The sequence below is a fragment of the Seriola dumerili genome, unplaced genomic scaffold (assembly GCF_002260705.1).
Source record: "Seriola dumerili isolate Sdu_G_001 unplaced genomic scaffold, Sdu_1.0 BDQW01000322.1, whole genome shotgun sequence".
NCBI lineage: Eukaryota > Metazoa > Chordata > Actinopteri > Carangiformes > Carangidae > Seriola > Seriola dumerili.
The window spans coordinates 2,613,071-2,627,762 of NW_019174577.1; the positions used below are offsets into that span (position 1 = coordinate 2,613,071).

The 14,692-nt window shown below is 41.3% G+C and overlaps 3 protein-coding genes across 3 annotated transcripts in view; 2 read left to right on the top strand and 1 right to left on the bottom strand.

Annotated features, from left to right (window-relative positions):
• Positions 1–7,650, top strand: part of cpamd8 (C3 and PZP like, alpha-2-macroglobulin domain containing 8) — a 41,728-nt gene extending 34,078 nt beyond the window's left edge. Inside the window, exons 38-44 of the mRNA XM_022759517.1 lie at positions 685–759; positions 930–1,035; positions 1,246–1,356; positions 1,435–1,647; positions 3,386–3,460; positions 5,700–5,901; positions 6,541–7,650. Of these exons, the coding sequence (XP_022615238.1) occupies positions 685–759; positions 930–1,035; positions 1,246–1,356; positions 1,435–1,647; positions 3,386–3,460; positions 5,700–5,901; position 6,541 (783 nt within the window). The 3' untranslated portion in view covers positions 6,542–7,650. The remainder of the gene's footprint in view (positions 1–684; positions 760–929; positions 1,036–1,245; positions 1,357–1,434; positions 1,648–3,385; positions 3,461–5,699; positions 5,902–6,540) is intronic.
• A 1,778-nt stretch (positions 7,651–9,428) lies between these two features.
• LOC111232090 (outer dense fiber protein 3-like protein 2) lies at positions 9,429–11,851 on the top strand. Its single transcript, XM_022759443.1, has 5 exons — positions 9,429–9,472; positions 9,649–9,692; positions 10,484–10,594; positions 10,971–11,084; positions 11,364–11,851. The coding sequence occupies exons 1-5, from the start codon at positions 9,429–9,431 to the stop codon at positions 11,849–11,851; spliced, it is 801 nt and encodes a 266-aa protein (XP_022615164.1).
• Positions 11,852–11,921: 70 nt separating this feature from the next.
• LOC111232194 (cyclin-dependent kinases regulatory subunit 1-like) lies at positions 11,922–14,015 on the bottom strand. Its single transcript, XM_022759594.1, has 3 exons — positions 13,841–14,015; positions 13,186–13,313; positions 11,922–12,463 (listed from the first exon to the last, which is right to left on the bottom strand). The coding sequence occupies exons 1-3, from the start codon at positions 13,897–13,899 to the stop codon at positions 12,420–12,422; spliced, it is 231 nt and encodes a 76-aa protein (XP_022615315.1). The 5' UTR covers positions 13,900–14,015; the 3' UTR covers positions 11,922–12,419.
• Between the last annotated feature and the right edge of the window lie 677 nt (positions 14,016–14,692).

Genomic DNA, 14,692 nt, shown 5'->3' on the forward strand with positions numbered 1-14,692 from the left:
ACAACACAATGTGTTTAGATACACCTCAGTCATGAACTGTACATGTAGGCAATGGGAAGTACACCAGCTAAAAGATTTATTACAGCTGACATCTAGCATTGTGTAAAATGGGTTGCTCTTTAGTATCAACATGTCCAAATGGCTTGTGGGACCATTAGAACATGTTAACCTAGCGCTACTGTAGTCAACTCAGGGTTTTTGTTCTATGTTTAAAATTTTAGATTTAATTCTCTGTGAATAGTAAACCCTGATTAGCATGAGGTGGAGCTGTCCAGTCCACTGTGGTGCTGATTAGTGTTCATGTGCATGTCCATGGCTACTACGTACACTCAGTTGGCAGTTTATTAGGTACACCTAACTAAAACTAAAGCAGAATGAAGGAATGTTTGTTAAAATTGTTTTGATTTAATTGTCAAATGAAGATGTAGGCATGTTACATGTTCAGCTGGTTTCCAACTCTAGGTTTTTACAAGGTAATGCTAGAGACTGTTGTTAGGGGTCTCATAAGTATTTCAAAAAAATATTTCCCACCATAAGGTTTTCACCAAGGAAATTAACAACACACACACTCTACAAAGTTAAAATCTTCACGCATGACTCTACACAGCAGATTTGCTTCAGTCCAATTCTGATTGTGTGTTTTTCTACATACTGAGCCTTGTTTACTTGTGTCCTCCTCAACAGTTGCTGATGGATAAGAGAGTGGGTCTAAAGAGATATGAGCTGAATGGGAGAAAAGTGTTGTTCTACTTTGATGAGGTGAGTATAAATCCAGATTCCTAATTGCTGGGATGTGTCTCAGGGATGTGCACATGTGAAAGCATACTACAGTGATGGTGGATGAGGAGAAATTTACTTTGCACAGGGTTAGAGAGTATTTCAAGTGTGTGTAAAAGTGTTTTAATGTCCACATTTTGCATATTGTTTAGATTCCCAGCCAGTGTATGACGTGTGTGGCCTTTCAAGCTGTCAGGGAATACATTGTGGGCAAGACAGCACCTGTTCCGGTCAAGATCTATGACTACTACGAACCAGGTGTGCCTCTGATGAATATTTTAAGTACTGCTCTTTAAAGTTACAGAGCAGGAAAAACGTCTAACTCACCATGATTTATGAAGTGTCTTCTTTTTTTGTTGAAATTTGAATTTCTTTTTAAGTTTATGACCTAGTTATGGTGAGCGTCATCATTGTTTTGTGTGTGTGGATGTGTGAATGTGCCGGTGTGGGTCTCTGCTTGTCGTGCAGCCTTCGAGGCCACACGGTTTTACAACGTTAGCGAGAGCAGTCCGCTAGCACGGGAGCTGTGTGATGGACCTACTTGCAATGAGGTGGAGAGTTCAACCAATCAGTGGATAGGTGAGATTTATTTTACATCCTTAATGATACACATACACCTTGTTTTCTTGAGCATCCTAATTTTTTTTGTGTGTGTAGGTTTTGTGCAGGCAAACCAGTGCAACAATGTGTTTGGCTGTCTGGAGGAGGAGCAGTTTGAGCGGTGCACTTGCTACAGGGACTGTGGTTACGACGGGGAGCCAGTTTGTGGGTCAGATGGGCAGCTCTACCAGAACCAGTGTCAGATGGAGGTGTTTGCCTGTCGAAATGGGACACGCATCAAGCAGGTTCCACTGTCCCAATGTCCTAACAGTAAGAGCTCTCTCATCGCACAACACCTGACATCGCCTGGACCTCAGTCTCTCTTCAGTCAGGCTCCATGATTCACTCATGCTGCCACTTGAACCACTATAACCTGATTCTAGACATCTCAGTCTTCACCCACGTCTCAGATAGGTTCAGTTCAGACCTGCTAGTTGGAGAAACAGTCGACCAATCAGAGCTTCAAGGCAGGACTAGAAATGTGGATGTTACGCCCGCACATATTCTGTGTCTGCAGACAGGTGATAAAGTGGCAGGTATAAACATACTGAGCAGGCCCAGTTGATCCTGATTTTATATCAAGATAGCAAGATGAGATCTAAGTAACTTTGAAAGAGGATTCACAATTGGGGCCCAGGTAGCAGCTCAACTGGCCAATGTTTCAGTAGAAACAGTGACTAAAGGGACATTTGCATTTTGTTCTATGGGGAAGACATCAGTGACTGTGATTAGTGCGACATGTAAGGAAAAACAGACAGGCATCTCTTCCTCAGGTGACTGAGAATGTCAATGCAGGATGTGATCTGACTGTGTCAGCAAGAACAGTCTGTCGACAATTACATAGAGAGGGATATTATAGTAGGGTTGCAGCGCATAAACCCCTAATTACAAAGAGGAATGCACATTTGAAAGTTTCATGGTGCAAAAACCGTAGACACTGGTCTATAGAAATGTGGAAAAAAGATAAATGGGTAGATGAGTCATCCTTGACCATATACCAAGAGATGTTGGAAGACATTGACGCAGCCGTGTAAATCATCATAAATCCACATGCAGAAATAACAACTCTTAAATCGACATAATCTTTGACTAGCTTGGATGAAATGATCTCATAGACGTCGTACCTTTTACTTCATTGGGAAACAGCCAAACTTTCAGAAGAAACAAGTGTTTTTCTATGTCAGCGTGGGAACTCTTGTGACCTTGTGTATTTTACTGGATAGTCGTTTGACTTTTCTCCGCTATCAGCAACAGTGCGTAATCGTCCTCATGTCCATTGTGCATGCATCTATATGTATGTCTGTTCGTGTCTATGCTCATCTGTGTGTGCCATGATCTGAGCTGTGGAAACAGCTGTTCAGGTGTTGCGCTGATTACTGGATGAGTTGTCTGAGGAGAGTTACCCCCACCCCCCACCCCCCCCCACCCTCTCTCACTCTCTGCTGTATTACAGGGCTCTGTCCAAATGACAGAGTGCTTTTGTCCAGCCCTTTGAAATCCTTGTCACATTCCTTTCCGACGCACAGCCCAACAACAAAGGAGCCTTCATGTTGTGGAGCAGATTGGGAAAGGACATAGACAAAACTTTGGTGGGAAAAGACCTCAGTTTGTGCCAAGTGGTTCATGCTGTGTAGATTATCAAAAGAATTGTATTTTTGTTTAGCCTTGTTTGTTTGTGTATGGTTGTGTGGCGGACATTCATGCCACCATTTCCCCGTTTTGAAAAGGAAAAAGATATAATTTGTTTCCACACATGGCCCCTGTGGCCATGGTTTGGCCCCTGCTATTTTTGGAAAGATTTTAATGCAGGCTTCTGTTGAGACAGAGTGTACATCATTGTTTTGCCAAGAAGTGTTGCTCAGTGGGGTGGATAATGCTTCTAGGCAGTATTTAGATTATGTAACACTGAAACTCTGTTTAATTCATTACTATTTTTTTTTTCTTTTAGGTACCGTGGCAGCCACATAGACGTGAATAATCAAACATGTATGTGTGTTTGTATTTCCAGTGAAGACTACGGTGGAGGAGAGGCAAACAACAGCACGCCAGGAAACTGAGCAGCCCTCAGTGCCTGTACACACAGGTAACTTCATCTACCATGCCTTTCCCTACTTATACTGTACACAGCTTTGCATTACCTCCCATCTCCCCCATACACTCTTCTCATAAGTTCTTCCATATCACCTCTCTCTTGCTCTCCAACCATCCCTCCCTCTGCCTGCTGAGGCCAATTGTACCCAGCAGCAGAGACAGGACTAACTAGCTTTTCACTTGACAGTTGTCTTTAATATTTGCATGTTGCGTAGAATCTGTAGCATGTTACATCTGCTTCTGCATCCATGATAGCTCAATCTGAGCTTCGTGTCAGCTAAATGTAAATGTAGAGCACCAAAATTTGAGGCATATTGGCACGTAATGTTGGCATGCGCAAATGTGTGTAAATAGATGGTATGAAATTTGCATATTATAAATATGCATATTATAAACATTTTAAATAAAATGTGTGTGTTTGTGTGGGGTTTTTTTTATTATCATGTGGAGAATGGGATTTCAATAGGGCAGGAAGAAGAGAGAGTGAGAAACAAAGAGATGAAAGGATGTGTTGGGGGTGTAAACAAGAAAAGGGAGACAGATAGTGAAAAGGGGATGACCAGGAGACAAGATGAAAGACGAAAGAGAAGAAAGGAGCAGGGTCGAAAGGGAGAAGGGAAGAGATGAGGAAAGTAGAGATGTAGATGGGGTGTGTGGCAGCACATTCCCCTGCCACCACATCATGTCTACAATCGGTGTGATAAATAGGTGGATAGGTTTCACACTGCAGGCTCAATTGTTGCTGTGCCATGAGCTTAGATCAGCTGCCACTTCCAGAGAGGCAGCCAGAGAATTCCTGATAGGATGTTTGGCTGCGTGTGGAGGGAGGATGTAGCTGTGTTACATTTGGCAATGGAAACATGAAAAGGCAAAGCAGTCATTCACAAGTTGCAGAGGTGTGCATGCTGTATATGCATGTCTGTGGATGTGCATGGATTCCATGTTGTATGCAATGTGTGAGCTATTACTGATATATAACATTAAAGTCTGCCTATGTCAATGTCTGAATTGTGCACAAGTGTGTGTCTGTGTGTGATGTGGCACAACCTGCACTGACTTGTTCTCCAGCCTGCAGCTCCCAGTAGCTACAGCTCACAAAGCTGCTCTCAGGGAAAAGGTCTCCTTAGTACAAAAGCTAATGCTTCACACTCACCACAGGAATGCTGTTATGTGCACGCGCGCACGCACACACACACACACACACACACACACACACACACACACACACACACACACACACATACATACACATATATAGATATGTGTGTGTATAAGTGTACAGTGGGGTTCAAAAGTCTGAGACCACATTCAGAAAGTGGAGATGGACCGGAGTTTGGAGACCAAGAGACCCCACTGTGTATATGCATATATATTTGTATCTGCACACACGTATACACACGCACATAGTCAAATACGCCCACAGACTCACACACACTCACCTACAATATGACAACCGCACGGGTGATTAGATTGAATAAGTACTGTAAAAACAGTCATTGTAAACCATTACAATGTTGACGACATGCCCGCTAAGTGCACCGAGAGTGTAATAGGTGAAGGTGGGTTGTGCCAAGGAACTGACAGTTTCCACTGGAACAGTGGAGGAAGCTGGAGCTCTGGAATTAGCTTCCATGTGCAGACTTGTCTTATTAGTGAACTTGTACCAGAGGACAACATATGGTATAATGGATACACAGACTTGCAGGCTTTATTTGAGCTGATTTTTTTTCCCATCTTGTCCACGCTTTTTGGTCATGTTTAAATTTCCCACTTTAAGAATCAAGCGTTTACATAATCTTTTTGGTTTATGTGTGAGAACTCACCATGAAGTCTAATGTGTACCACAGTCTTTTAAAGAAGCAAAATCTGATTGTGGGGGACTTGTAATGAGCACGTATCAAAAATGAATATTTAATAAAGCAATGCCCTAATCCAAAAAGGGTGATTTTTGAAGTAGCATGTTATGGGATTGTACAACATTTTAAGCATGGAAGGACCCCTACTGTCACTGATGGGGTACTGCTGCTGAAGACCTTAAGATGTACAGGATATTAAGTCTCCTTGACACCCAACGCTTTAATCTTCAGCAACTAGATCAAGTGGCTGTCATCACATATCAGATATTGTAATCAGCCTTTCAATGGCTACACTGTCAGGGCCTAATCTCTACAGACCTTTCCTCATTCAGTTTCATGTGTTTGTATTTGTCACCCCACACTGGATCTCTCCAGGTGAAGAGGAGCAGGGATCCATGGCAGAGGTGTCCTACTACTCCTATGAATACGACCCAGATTCTGAGCCTTTCCTTGCTGATGCAGAGGGAAGGGACCATTTTGACCTTCCTGAAGGTGGGGAGGATGTAGAGCAGAAGGTGCTCCTGCCAGCAGATACCCAGCCACCCACACTGGACACAAAAAACACCCCTGAACGATGGTACGAGCAGATTTGTTGTTGTTTGTGTTTGTTTCACTGCGTTACTGGATTTCTGGCATCATGCCAGTGATTTTTAGACTGGGACTTATGTAGATCGGAATAAATGTGAGGATCTATGGCCAGATTTGCCTATGACTATTTTCAGATGTGGATGGACACATTTTTGGTGCTCTATTTAGCATTTAGGACAGTGATTGTGGGACTGATTCAAAATAAACTACTGTGCCCACGTTGACCTCAAAGAAGGAATATGTCACACAGTGCAACAGTGTGGCTCATTGGTGTGTTTTTAATAGTTCTTTAGGAAAAGACAGTAGAGGTCTATGGCACAGAGGAATAAAATCAGCTGATCACACAGGAAATACTTAAGAGGATCAGTTCATTGTTGGGTTTATTTTTTTCATGGAAGTAGACTTTTTTTTTTTTTTTTTAAAAAACATTAATGGATCAGTTATCCATAGGTATGACATTTGGTCCTTCATAGTAATCCTGAAGAAAGAGCTGTTTGATGGTGTGGGACAGCTGAATACCATTTTCTCTCTGCAGGTTTTTAATTACAGATCTATACTGTTCAGAGAAAGAAGTTTTAACAAGATAATCTTTTCCTGAATGTTTGTTCCTTTTTCCTGTCATCCACAGAAACCCTCACAGAGTGAAGCCATACCCACCTCCAAATTGTACATTATTTGTGAATATGCTAGTGAATGGAAAGAGAAGAGAGACTTGGGACTTGTCCAGCCTGAAAGGAAGAGATGGTGGGGTCTGGAGAATGAGAGTGTGACTTTGTGTGCGAGTGTATGTTATTAGGTTTTAGATTGTTTTGAATGATAGAGCGGATGCATTTATGTTTGTGTGTGTGTGGTTGGATGTGACTGTGTATGCTTGTTATTAAGATAGTGTCCTCCAGACTTTTATTTTTCTTCCTCCAGACTCCTAGTCACCAATAGGCACCATAGCATCTTTGTTATTCACTGTACTGCCTTTATAATCACTAGAAGAAATAATCAAGTATTTATGTTTGTAATTACACCTGACTTTAAGCAAAATATTTTTGTTATATTTTCTATCTGTGGTATTTATTTGTAGCTAGAGGTCATATCTTTTTTTTTTTTTTGTCATTGCCTGCCCATACATTCTACTTTTTTTGCCCTTGTGGTTCTTTCAGTTCGAACAAGAGATACAGTATGTGCTATCAAAGGCATTTTTTTCTTTCATAGCAAGCTTTAACCCAATTATTGAAACGTTTGCTGAAATTCTTGTGCTGGTATCCTGCTGGAAGAAGACATATGCTAACCATATGCTTTACAGAAACATAAGCTGAAATGTTTTTCATTTTTGAGATTTTTTGGGGCTTTTTGCCTTTATTAGACAGCACAGTAGAGATTGACAGGAAACTTGCGGAGAGAGAGAGGGGGACTGACATGCAACAAAGGCCTCTGGCCGACTCAAACCATGGACTTTACAGTTACAAGAGATGCGTCTTTCGACCAATGGTGCACCGGGATGCACCAGCTGAAATGTTTCTGAAACTATTGTATCAAGACACGAACATCATCTACTCTCAAGTCACCTTACACCTTACCTACCTTGAGATTTGATTGTACAGTTCATAAGCTATTGTGTTTTTGTTAAATTTTTATTCGTGAAGCAGTCAACTTAAAAATCAAGAATGAAGTTTTAAATTCCTGTAAATGTACCAAATTTGAGTAAATGTAGCCCCGATTCATATCAAATATTGTGCTTTTTAAAACAAACGAGAATAAAATTTGTATACAATCCAGGGTTTTGATTTTGTCGGATTTACACTGTAGTTAATAAGCAGACAAGATTTGCTCATGTGTCTGACCAGTAATATGTCTTGCCTTGGTTTCTGCACTTTGCCACTACACCTCTTCCTTTGTTTTGTTATGTTTTTTTGTTTTTTTGTCCCATTACACTTTGTGTAACTTTACCAAAGTACCTTCCCCCCTGCTACCATCTCTGCAGATGCAGCACTGTACTCGTCACTGCTCCCACTTGCAGAGGAGCTCCATGCAGTTGTTTATGAGGGCTGTGTTGCTCCATTTCCTTTGAAAGGCTAGTTAAGTCTGGAGATAATTTCCTGCCAGCAGTGAGCTGTATTACAACGCTGCTGCTTCAGAAGGCCCTCTGCTTTGATAACTGACTCTCTGACCCCTGGCAAGCTACTGTGTTAGAGACAGAAAGCATGTACATGTGTGTGTATCAGTTTGTACATACTGAACACATGTCTAAGCTTGGATGTGCATCATGTGTTTGTGTTAGATTTGGGTTACCGAAGCACCAGCCGCAAGAGAGTTAGAGCCTGTTAAAGTTTAATGTTTGTTTTCTGCACGTCACTTGTCGACCCTCTCGGTTACTGTGGCCTCTGGCAACTGGCAGCTCACCGTTTTAAATGAGTCCTTCAAATCCCAACTACAAATTATCACTGGGATTAGGGGAGATCAAAGAGTGCTTAACTGTAGCTGCATCTGGGTAATTGGTTTGACTTTTTAAGGATGAGGAAACAGAGGGTTGCTAGTTTAATTTCCAGCGGTGTATTCCAGCTGTATGTTGGCAGTTTATGACTAGATCAATGGGGCCTGCTGAATGAAGGCAGTCAGCCTGTAACTGATCCAGGTGTGCTGCACTGCATCTGATCCTGGAAGAAAATGTATACAGTATGCAGTATCAAGGGAGTACTGTGCATGCAGGAAATTTAACGTGAATTCTCTCTGCATTCCTACTTTCATAAATGTAAAGAAGTGAGTGTCAAGAACTGTTACTGTCGGTAGGTCTTCATTTAAGGTCAAATTTGAGGTAAAAGTTACGGAACTTAACAAAAACTTTACCCTGTGACCAAGCTCTGAGCAGGGACAGTACAATTTACCCATCCAGTCTGAATGGAAAAAAATTTGTTCCTGTTGGGACAATGAGCCAGCAGTGCAGGGGATCTGGCAGCAGCAAACTATCCGCAGCAGTCTCCGTAGCAACTGCATGCATGGCTGAAGAGTGATATTGCGTCTCCACACTGCAATGAGCAGAAAGAGTGAAAAGAGAAAGGCGGGAGAGGGGGATCTTGGTTTCATGGTTTGCAGGGGGGGCTAGCATTACATGAGAGTGAATCCGAGTGATGACATTGTTCCTAAGTTGCAGCTGAGTGCACCTATACATCTACCTCTGTGGAGGAAGGGCCATTCACCTGTCTGAGCCACCACAGATGGAGCATTTGGATAAAAGGACAAACTGGCAGATAGGTAAAACCCTATCCAGTGGAGAGTCTGCTCTGCTGTTGACATGTTGATGTGTATTATAGGTCTCAGGTTTCTTGATTGTTTCAGAGGAAATTAAGGATTGATTCTGGATCATCCAGGGTTCTGGGTGTCAGTGTTAGCTAAGGGTGGTATGGGTGATGCTGGATCCTACTGTGATATACTGTGATAGCTGAAGAAAGACAACCAAGGAGGTCATGGATTAAGGAGTGAGGTGCTACTCGGGCGCTCATGTGATGACTTTTTGAATTTACAAGTATGCAGCCTGCCTCAGTTCTGGCTGAAAGGGAGAATTACCTGTGGTAAGGTGCAAAAAAAGATTACCTTTAAGTTTGTTGGTTTTTTTAACCATGATCTTAGAATTGTCAATCATTATTTTCTTGGCCAATGTTGTGTTGTTATGATTAACATGTTTTGTATTTCTATAGTATTGCTACCAATGAGCGATCTCTGAAGTATCCATCACTTCTTCAAAGAGTCAAATGGAGAAAAAATATCCAGCAATTGCAGGAAGGGAAAAAGGTAACTTCATCATTGGAGGATAATCTTACAAAAAGCTACTTTTTCTGATTGCTTGAATCCATGTTTGTAAAATTTTATACCCTGTATAAAGACATGAATACCAGTACCTGTGTTCCAGCTGGTCACGTTTGGTCATTTGGTATCTCGTAATTTCAAAGGGGAGCACCCACCTGAACAGAGAGGAGGATTTCTCAGTGTGCAGACCTGCCAGGACTCGCTCCATTCTGTGAAAAATGCTCCCACTTGCTCTTCTTGTGCACATGCCACTGAGCACTTCAATGCTGATGTAATACTTTTCCCCAGGTTGTGTCTTGATGTTGTGTGCTGCTGCCTGCAGCACCCTCCTGCTCTGGTAGATGTTTGTTTGATGCAGTGTGCAGGACAGACAAAAATCAGATGCAGTCGTTTAATTACTAATAGCTCCAGGCTAATTGGCTGACAGGTGTCTCTGAAAGCAGACTGATGATGAAGCAGCTCAGTTTTGCTTCTAATGAATCAAATAGTCAAATGACAGGTCGTAGTTCTTCATGGTTATGTAAAATGTAATAATTGTGCAAATTTGTAGAGATATTTACTTACTTGGAGCTGATAAAGGTACTGAAGTACATTCCTTGCACAGATCCCCACTTCTGTGGTGTATGCATCTGCAGTAGGACCACAGCTGTATACGTAATTAAATTAATCTTCCTTACTGCAAATCTGTGTCATTTGTGCACAGCAAATGCAATTTATGGAACATAATGTGTATGTAAGATTGTGAATAAGTGTGTGACATTTCCGCCTGTCTCTAGGGCCAGGTCCTGGTCGCTATGGGCTTCCTCCAACCATTGGATTTATTGGTCACGACTTCACCAAGCCAACAAGCCCTGCCTATTCTTTCCATGGCAGGATAAGTGACAATAGTGAGACACCCTTTGTCTTACTTTAACATTTGCTACAGTAGAAACCTTTATTATTTTTTCTTAATGTAATAAATGCTTTGCTGCTGTCTCAGTCAGAACCTTGATGTCAAAGCTATAAATTTGGCCACAGCTCAGAAAGCTAACCGATAGAATGATTTCATCTCTTTTCAAAATAATTTAATCTCACAAGTACATCACCTAAATCAGTGGTACATCAAAGGTGGTGTCATATTAGAACCAATAGGGGGAGACAACGCCACATTATTCTGTAGTTATTTCTCACCTTATGTTCATCAAGCAATTTGGGGCCATTGCATGATCAAACCAAACTGAAAGAGGAGACATTGAATCTATAATAAATGTTTATATTCCCCAGTGTATTGTGTTGACTCCAGTCCAGGGCCTCAGTACCATGTTGATGCAAAAATCACTCGCTTTGGAAAGGATGGCACACCTGCATACTCAATGTTGGGCAGAATGAAAGCACAGAGTAAGTTCCTATTCCTGTATTATGAGCAAATATTTATTTTAGTGCATATTTTCCTTTACAGACAATTTAAAAAAAAAAAAATTTTTTTTTTTAAATTAAATTAGTCGCATTCATAGCTCTGTAGCAGTTTATAGAATGAGCCCTTGTACAAAAACCACTTGTTTTTGACACTTCTTGAGATCCAGTCAGCTGTTGCAACTGAAAATCTGAACCCAGAGTGCACTCTACCATATGGTGTTGAGTTAAGTTTTTATTATTCAACTGTTCTCTCTTCTCTAGAGGAGCTATTCCAAACACCTGGACCAGGTGCATACAGCCCTGAGAAAGCCCCACCATGCAACCTACAGCGCAGACCTCCATCCTACACAATGGGCTCTCGCACACACTACCGCAGCACTGACTCCGTACCGGCTCCTAACAAGTACTGTCTCCCTCCACTCATGGGCCCTCAAGTCCCAAACAAGCCAGCCAGTGCAAGCTACACAATATCAGGTAGTTACAGCACAGGTGGACCATCTGTGGATTTAGCCAAGACACCTGGGCCTTGCAGGTACAACAGTACAGACCCAGGTACATATTTACGCCGACAACCTGCATTTTCAATGCTGGGACGACACAGCTTACCCAGAGATGCCACCAAGAAACCTGGCCCTGGAACGTACAATCCAGAGAAAGTGACAGTTGACAAGGCCCGGGCCCCTGCCTTCTCTCTGGGCATCAGACACTCAGAATTTGTCACCCCACTAGTTGTCAATGTTTCTGACTAAACATCAATCACTTGGAGAAAATGACACACATAAATATGTAATGGTAGGAAAATATGCATGAGCAAACACGTGAAGAAAGTACATTTTATTTTTGTTCTCTCAGCAACAAAGAACTTGTTGAATCAACCATGACTCAGTGTCAAAATGTATAATATCTAGAAATAATATATGTACATAACACAAACATAAGTATAAAGAACAGAAAATGGGAAAATCATGGGCTTAAGAAAAATACAATCCTGTGCCTGTATGACAGCTCAGTAAATAAATCAATCATAACAAAATTACATCAAAAGACATTTAAAAAAAATGCATTAAAAATGTACAGTTGACAGGCAAATTTTCACCTTCATATCATTTATAATCATTCACAGTGGAATCAAGATATTTGCCTCTCATTACCTCTAAAAATTGAGGGAGTTTGAAAGAACAAAAACCACAATACAACTAAGGAATTTCCACACAATACATTAGAACAAATGTAGAGATGTATGTAGGAGAGATGTATGGTCTGAAGACAATACAAATCAGCAAAGATGAAAGCAGGTATTTTACAGATAGTTCCCATTTAATCCTTTGGGAGAGGCCTTCTGAAAAGCAGTATATGTGGCTCTGGAGAGGAAAGCAAAGAAGAAGTATCTGTCAGCATCATCTAAGTACAGTGGCTACACCACACAGTGTATTGACATCTAAGTCAATAGTCCATCTAAGTTTCAGCACAGTCTAGTGGGACATGCTAGGAGCTATTAGAGGATAAATTCTGATATTTGTCATGCTTACCTTAATAATTTTAATACTACCGGTAAACTCTCACTTGTAAAGCAACAGATACTGATCATTATCATAATTCTTCTTCTCCTTACTGGACATGAAAATATTCCTAGTGGACTACAATGTAAGAGAGGGCTGAAACTGAATAAAAATGAGGTTCTAGCTGTCTGATTTAGACAAAAATATGTGTAAGTTAGTCTCTTAAGAACAACATGTTGTATTTCTCCAGGCTGTATTTCCTTGCTGAGCTGCATTGGGGAGATGGTAATACAAAACGTAATTTGGTACTAAAAATACTGTACTCTGGAAACACCCAATTGATCTGATTAATGCAGACAGCTGAAACCATACAATGGCTTTAGTTGAACATGACAATTTATTTTTGGCAGAGAACAAAGACTAAGACTGGATTTTGTACTCCATTTCTTGTTCACATGCTGAAAAAGCATTTCCTTCTGATCATGAACTAAAGGAATGACTCGAGCAATCAGTATGCTCATTCAATCTACATGAGAGTATTGTTTTAAGATGAGAGCCTATCTTTAAATTCCATGGTCACTTACCTGGTTTGTGGATCATGTAGTGAATCCAGCCCTGGCTCTGTTGCACCCCCAGTCCCCTCCACTCTTCTTCTGTCATTAGGTGGGAGGAGGGCACCAGTTTAGACAGCTGCTTTGGAAGCACGACATGCCTATGTGAAGACAAATAACAAAACTGAAGAATGACCCACCAGAGCACCGACAATAGCTCTATTTTGCAAAAGGACGGCGAAGCAGTAACTTAACGTCAATTTCAGGTAATTCTAATGCAACATTAACACTTGAAGCCTCAGTTTATAATGATATAATGTAAGGGTTAGTTGTTGTTTTTTTTACATTAAACCTGCTGCAGTAATCTAACGTTAGCCCCTCAACGTTCAAACCACGCCACTTTTAATAACAATTAGCATGGGTAGCTGATAAGTGGACGATAAGTTGTTTTGAGTATTATTAGCAAGTTGCGAATGTTAAGGTAATGCTAAACTAAATAATATACTCGGTGCTCCCTTTTACTAGATTACCCATACCAGGACGACGTTTCAACAGTCGTTAAAGTTATGTTGAACCTCGTAACTAACCAAGCTAATCTTACCGTAGTTTGACGTTAGCTAACTAGCCACTCAACCAAAAATAACGGACTTCTGAAAACGTTAACGTTAGCAAATGTCGATAATCATACCTGTACTCGAACTCCTCATCGTTGTACTTGTCTGAATAGTAAATTTGTTTTTTTGACATTTTCAGTCGACGATAACAGTCAAAGCTGAAGTCCGGAAAGCTGTTTTCAGGTGATATTAAACAGTTAGCCTACTTCTCCTGAGATTTACGAGCGCAACAGCCTGCTGTCATCTGCCGCTGTTTTCAGACAACGATTCAAACCCCAACGGCTCCCCGCATTCCCCGGATTGGCCAAGGCAGGAACCCGCCCTCCCCCAAATCGTCTATGTTTGAGAGGATGAAGCACTCTGCTCCGGAAGCACAGCGAGGAAAAATTATTTGCAACAGTGGGTGTTATTTTCCTGGAAATTTTTTTAAAAACTTAAATTTCAGCTGTCATCTTAAATTTTGGTTTTAAGTCACGTAGGTCAAGTAAGTCTTTTGAACGTTTTGTCGTTTGAACGGAAGATATCAAATATATTAGTTGAAAACGTTTCTGGTCTTTCGCCAGAACCTTTCTGACAGCGAAATGAGGAGCTCAGTGAGAGCTCTTCATCTCTTCGTTCTCTCTGCTACGTTGCAACCCTGCCTGCCCTCGACGTCGGGATGTTTGCGCACGTGGTCTCCAGTATGTGAAAAATGCCAATAAAATAAAGCTAATTTTCAAACTGGGTGTTCACTGAACTCCACCTTCTCCTGCTTTATGTTGGTGTACACAGCAGTAGTGAAAAAAACAGCTGTGTTTCAGGAAGTTCTGTAACGTCTACGTTACATGCACAAACAACCAGATACAAGTAACCCACTTAGGTAACAGAGGGGCTATTGCTCTGTCACCTAGCATCTGACTAGCTTAGCTGCCATTGCAGGTCCAACT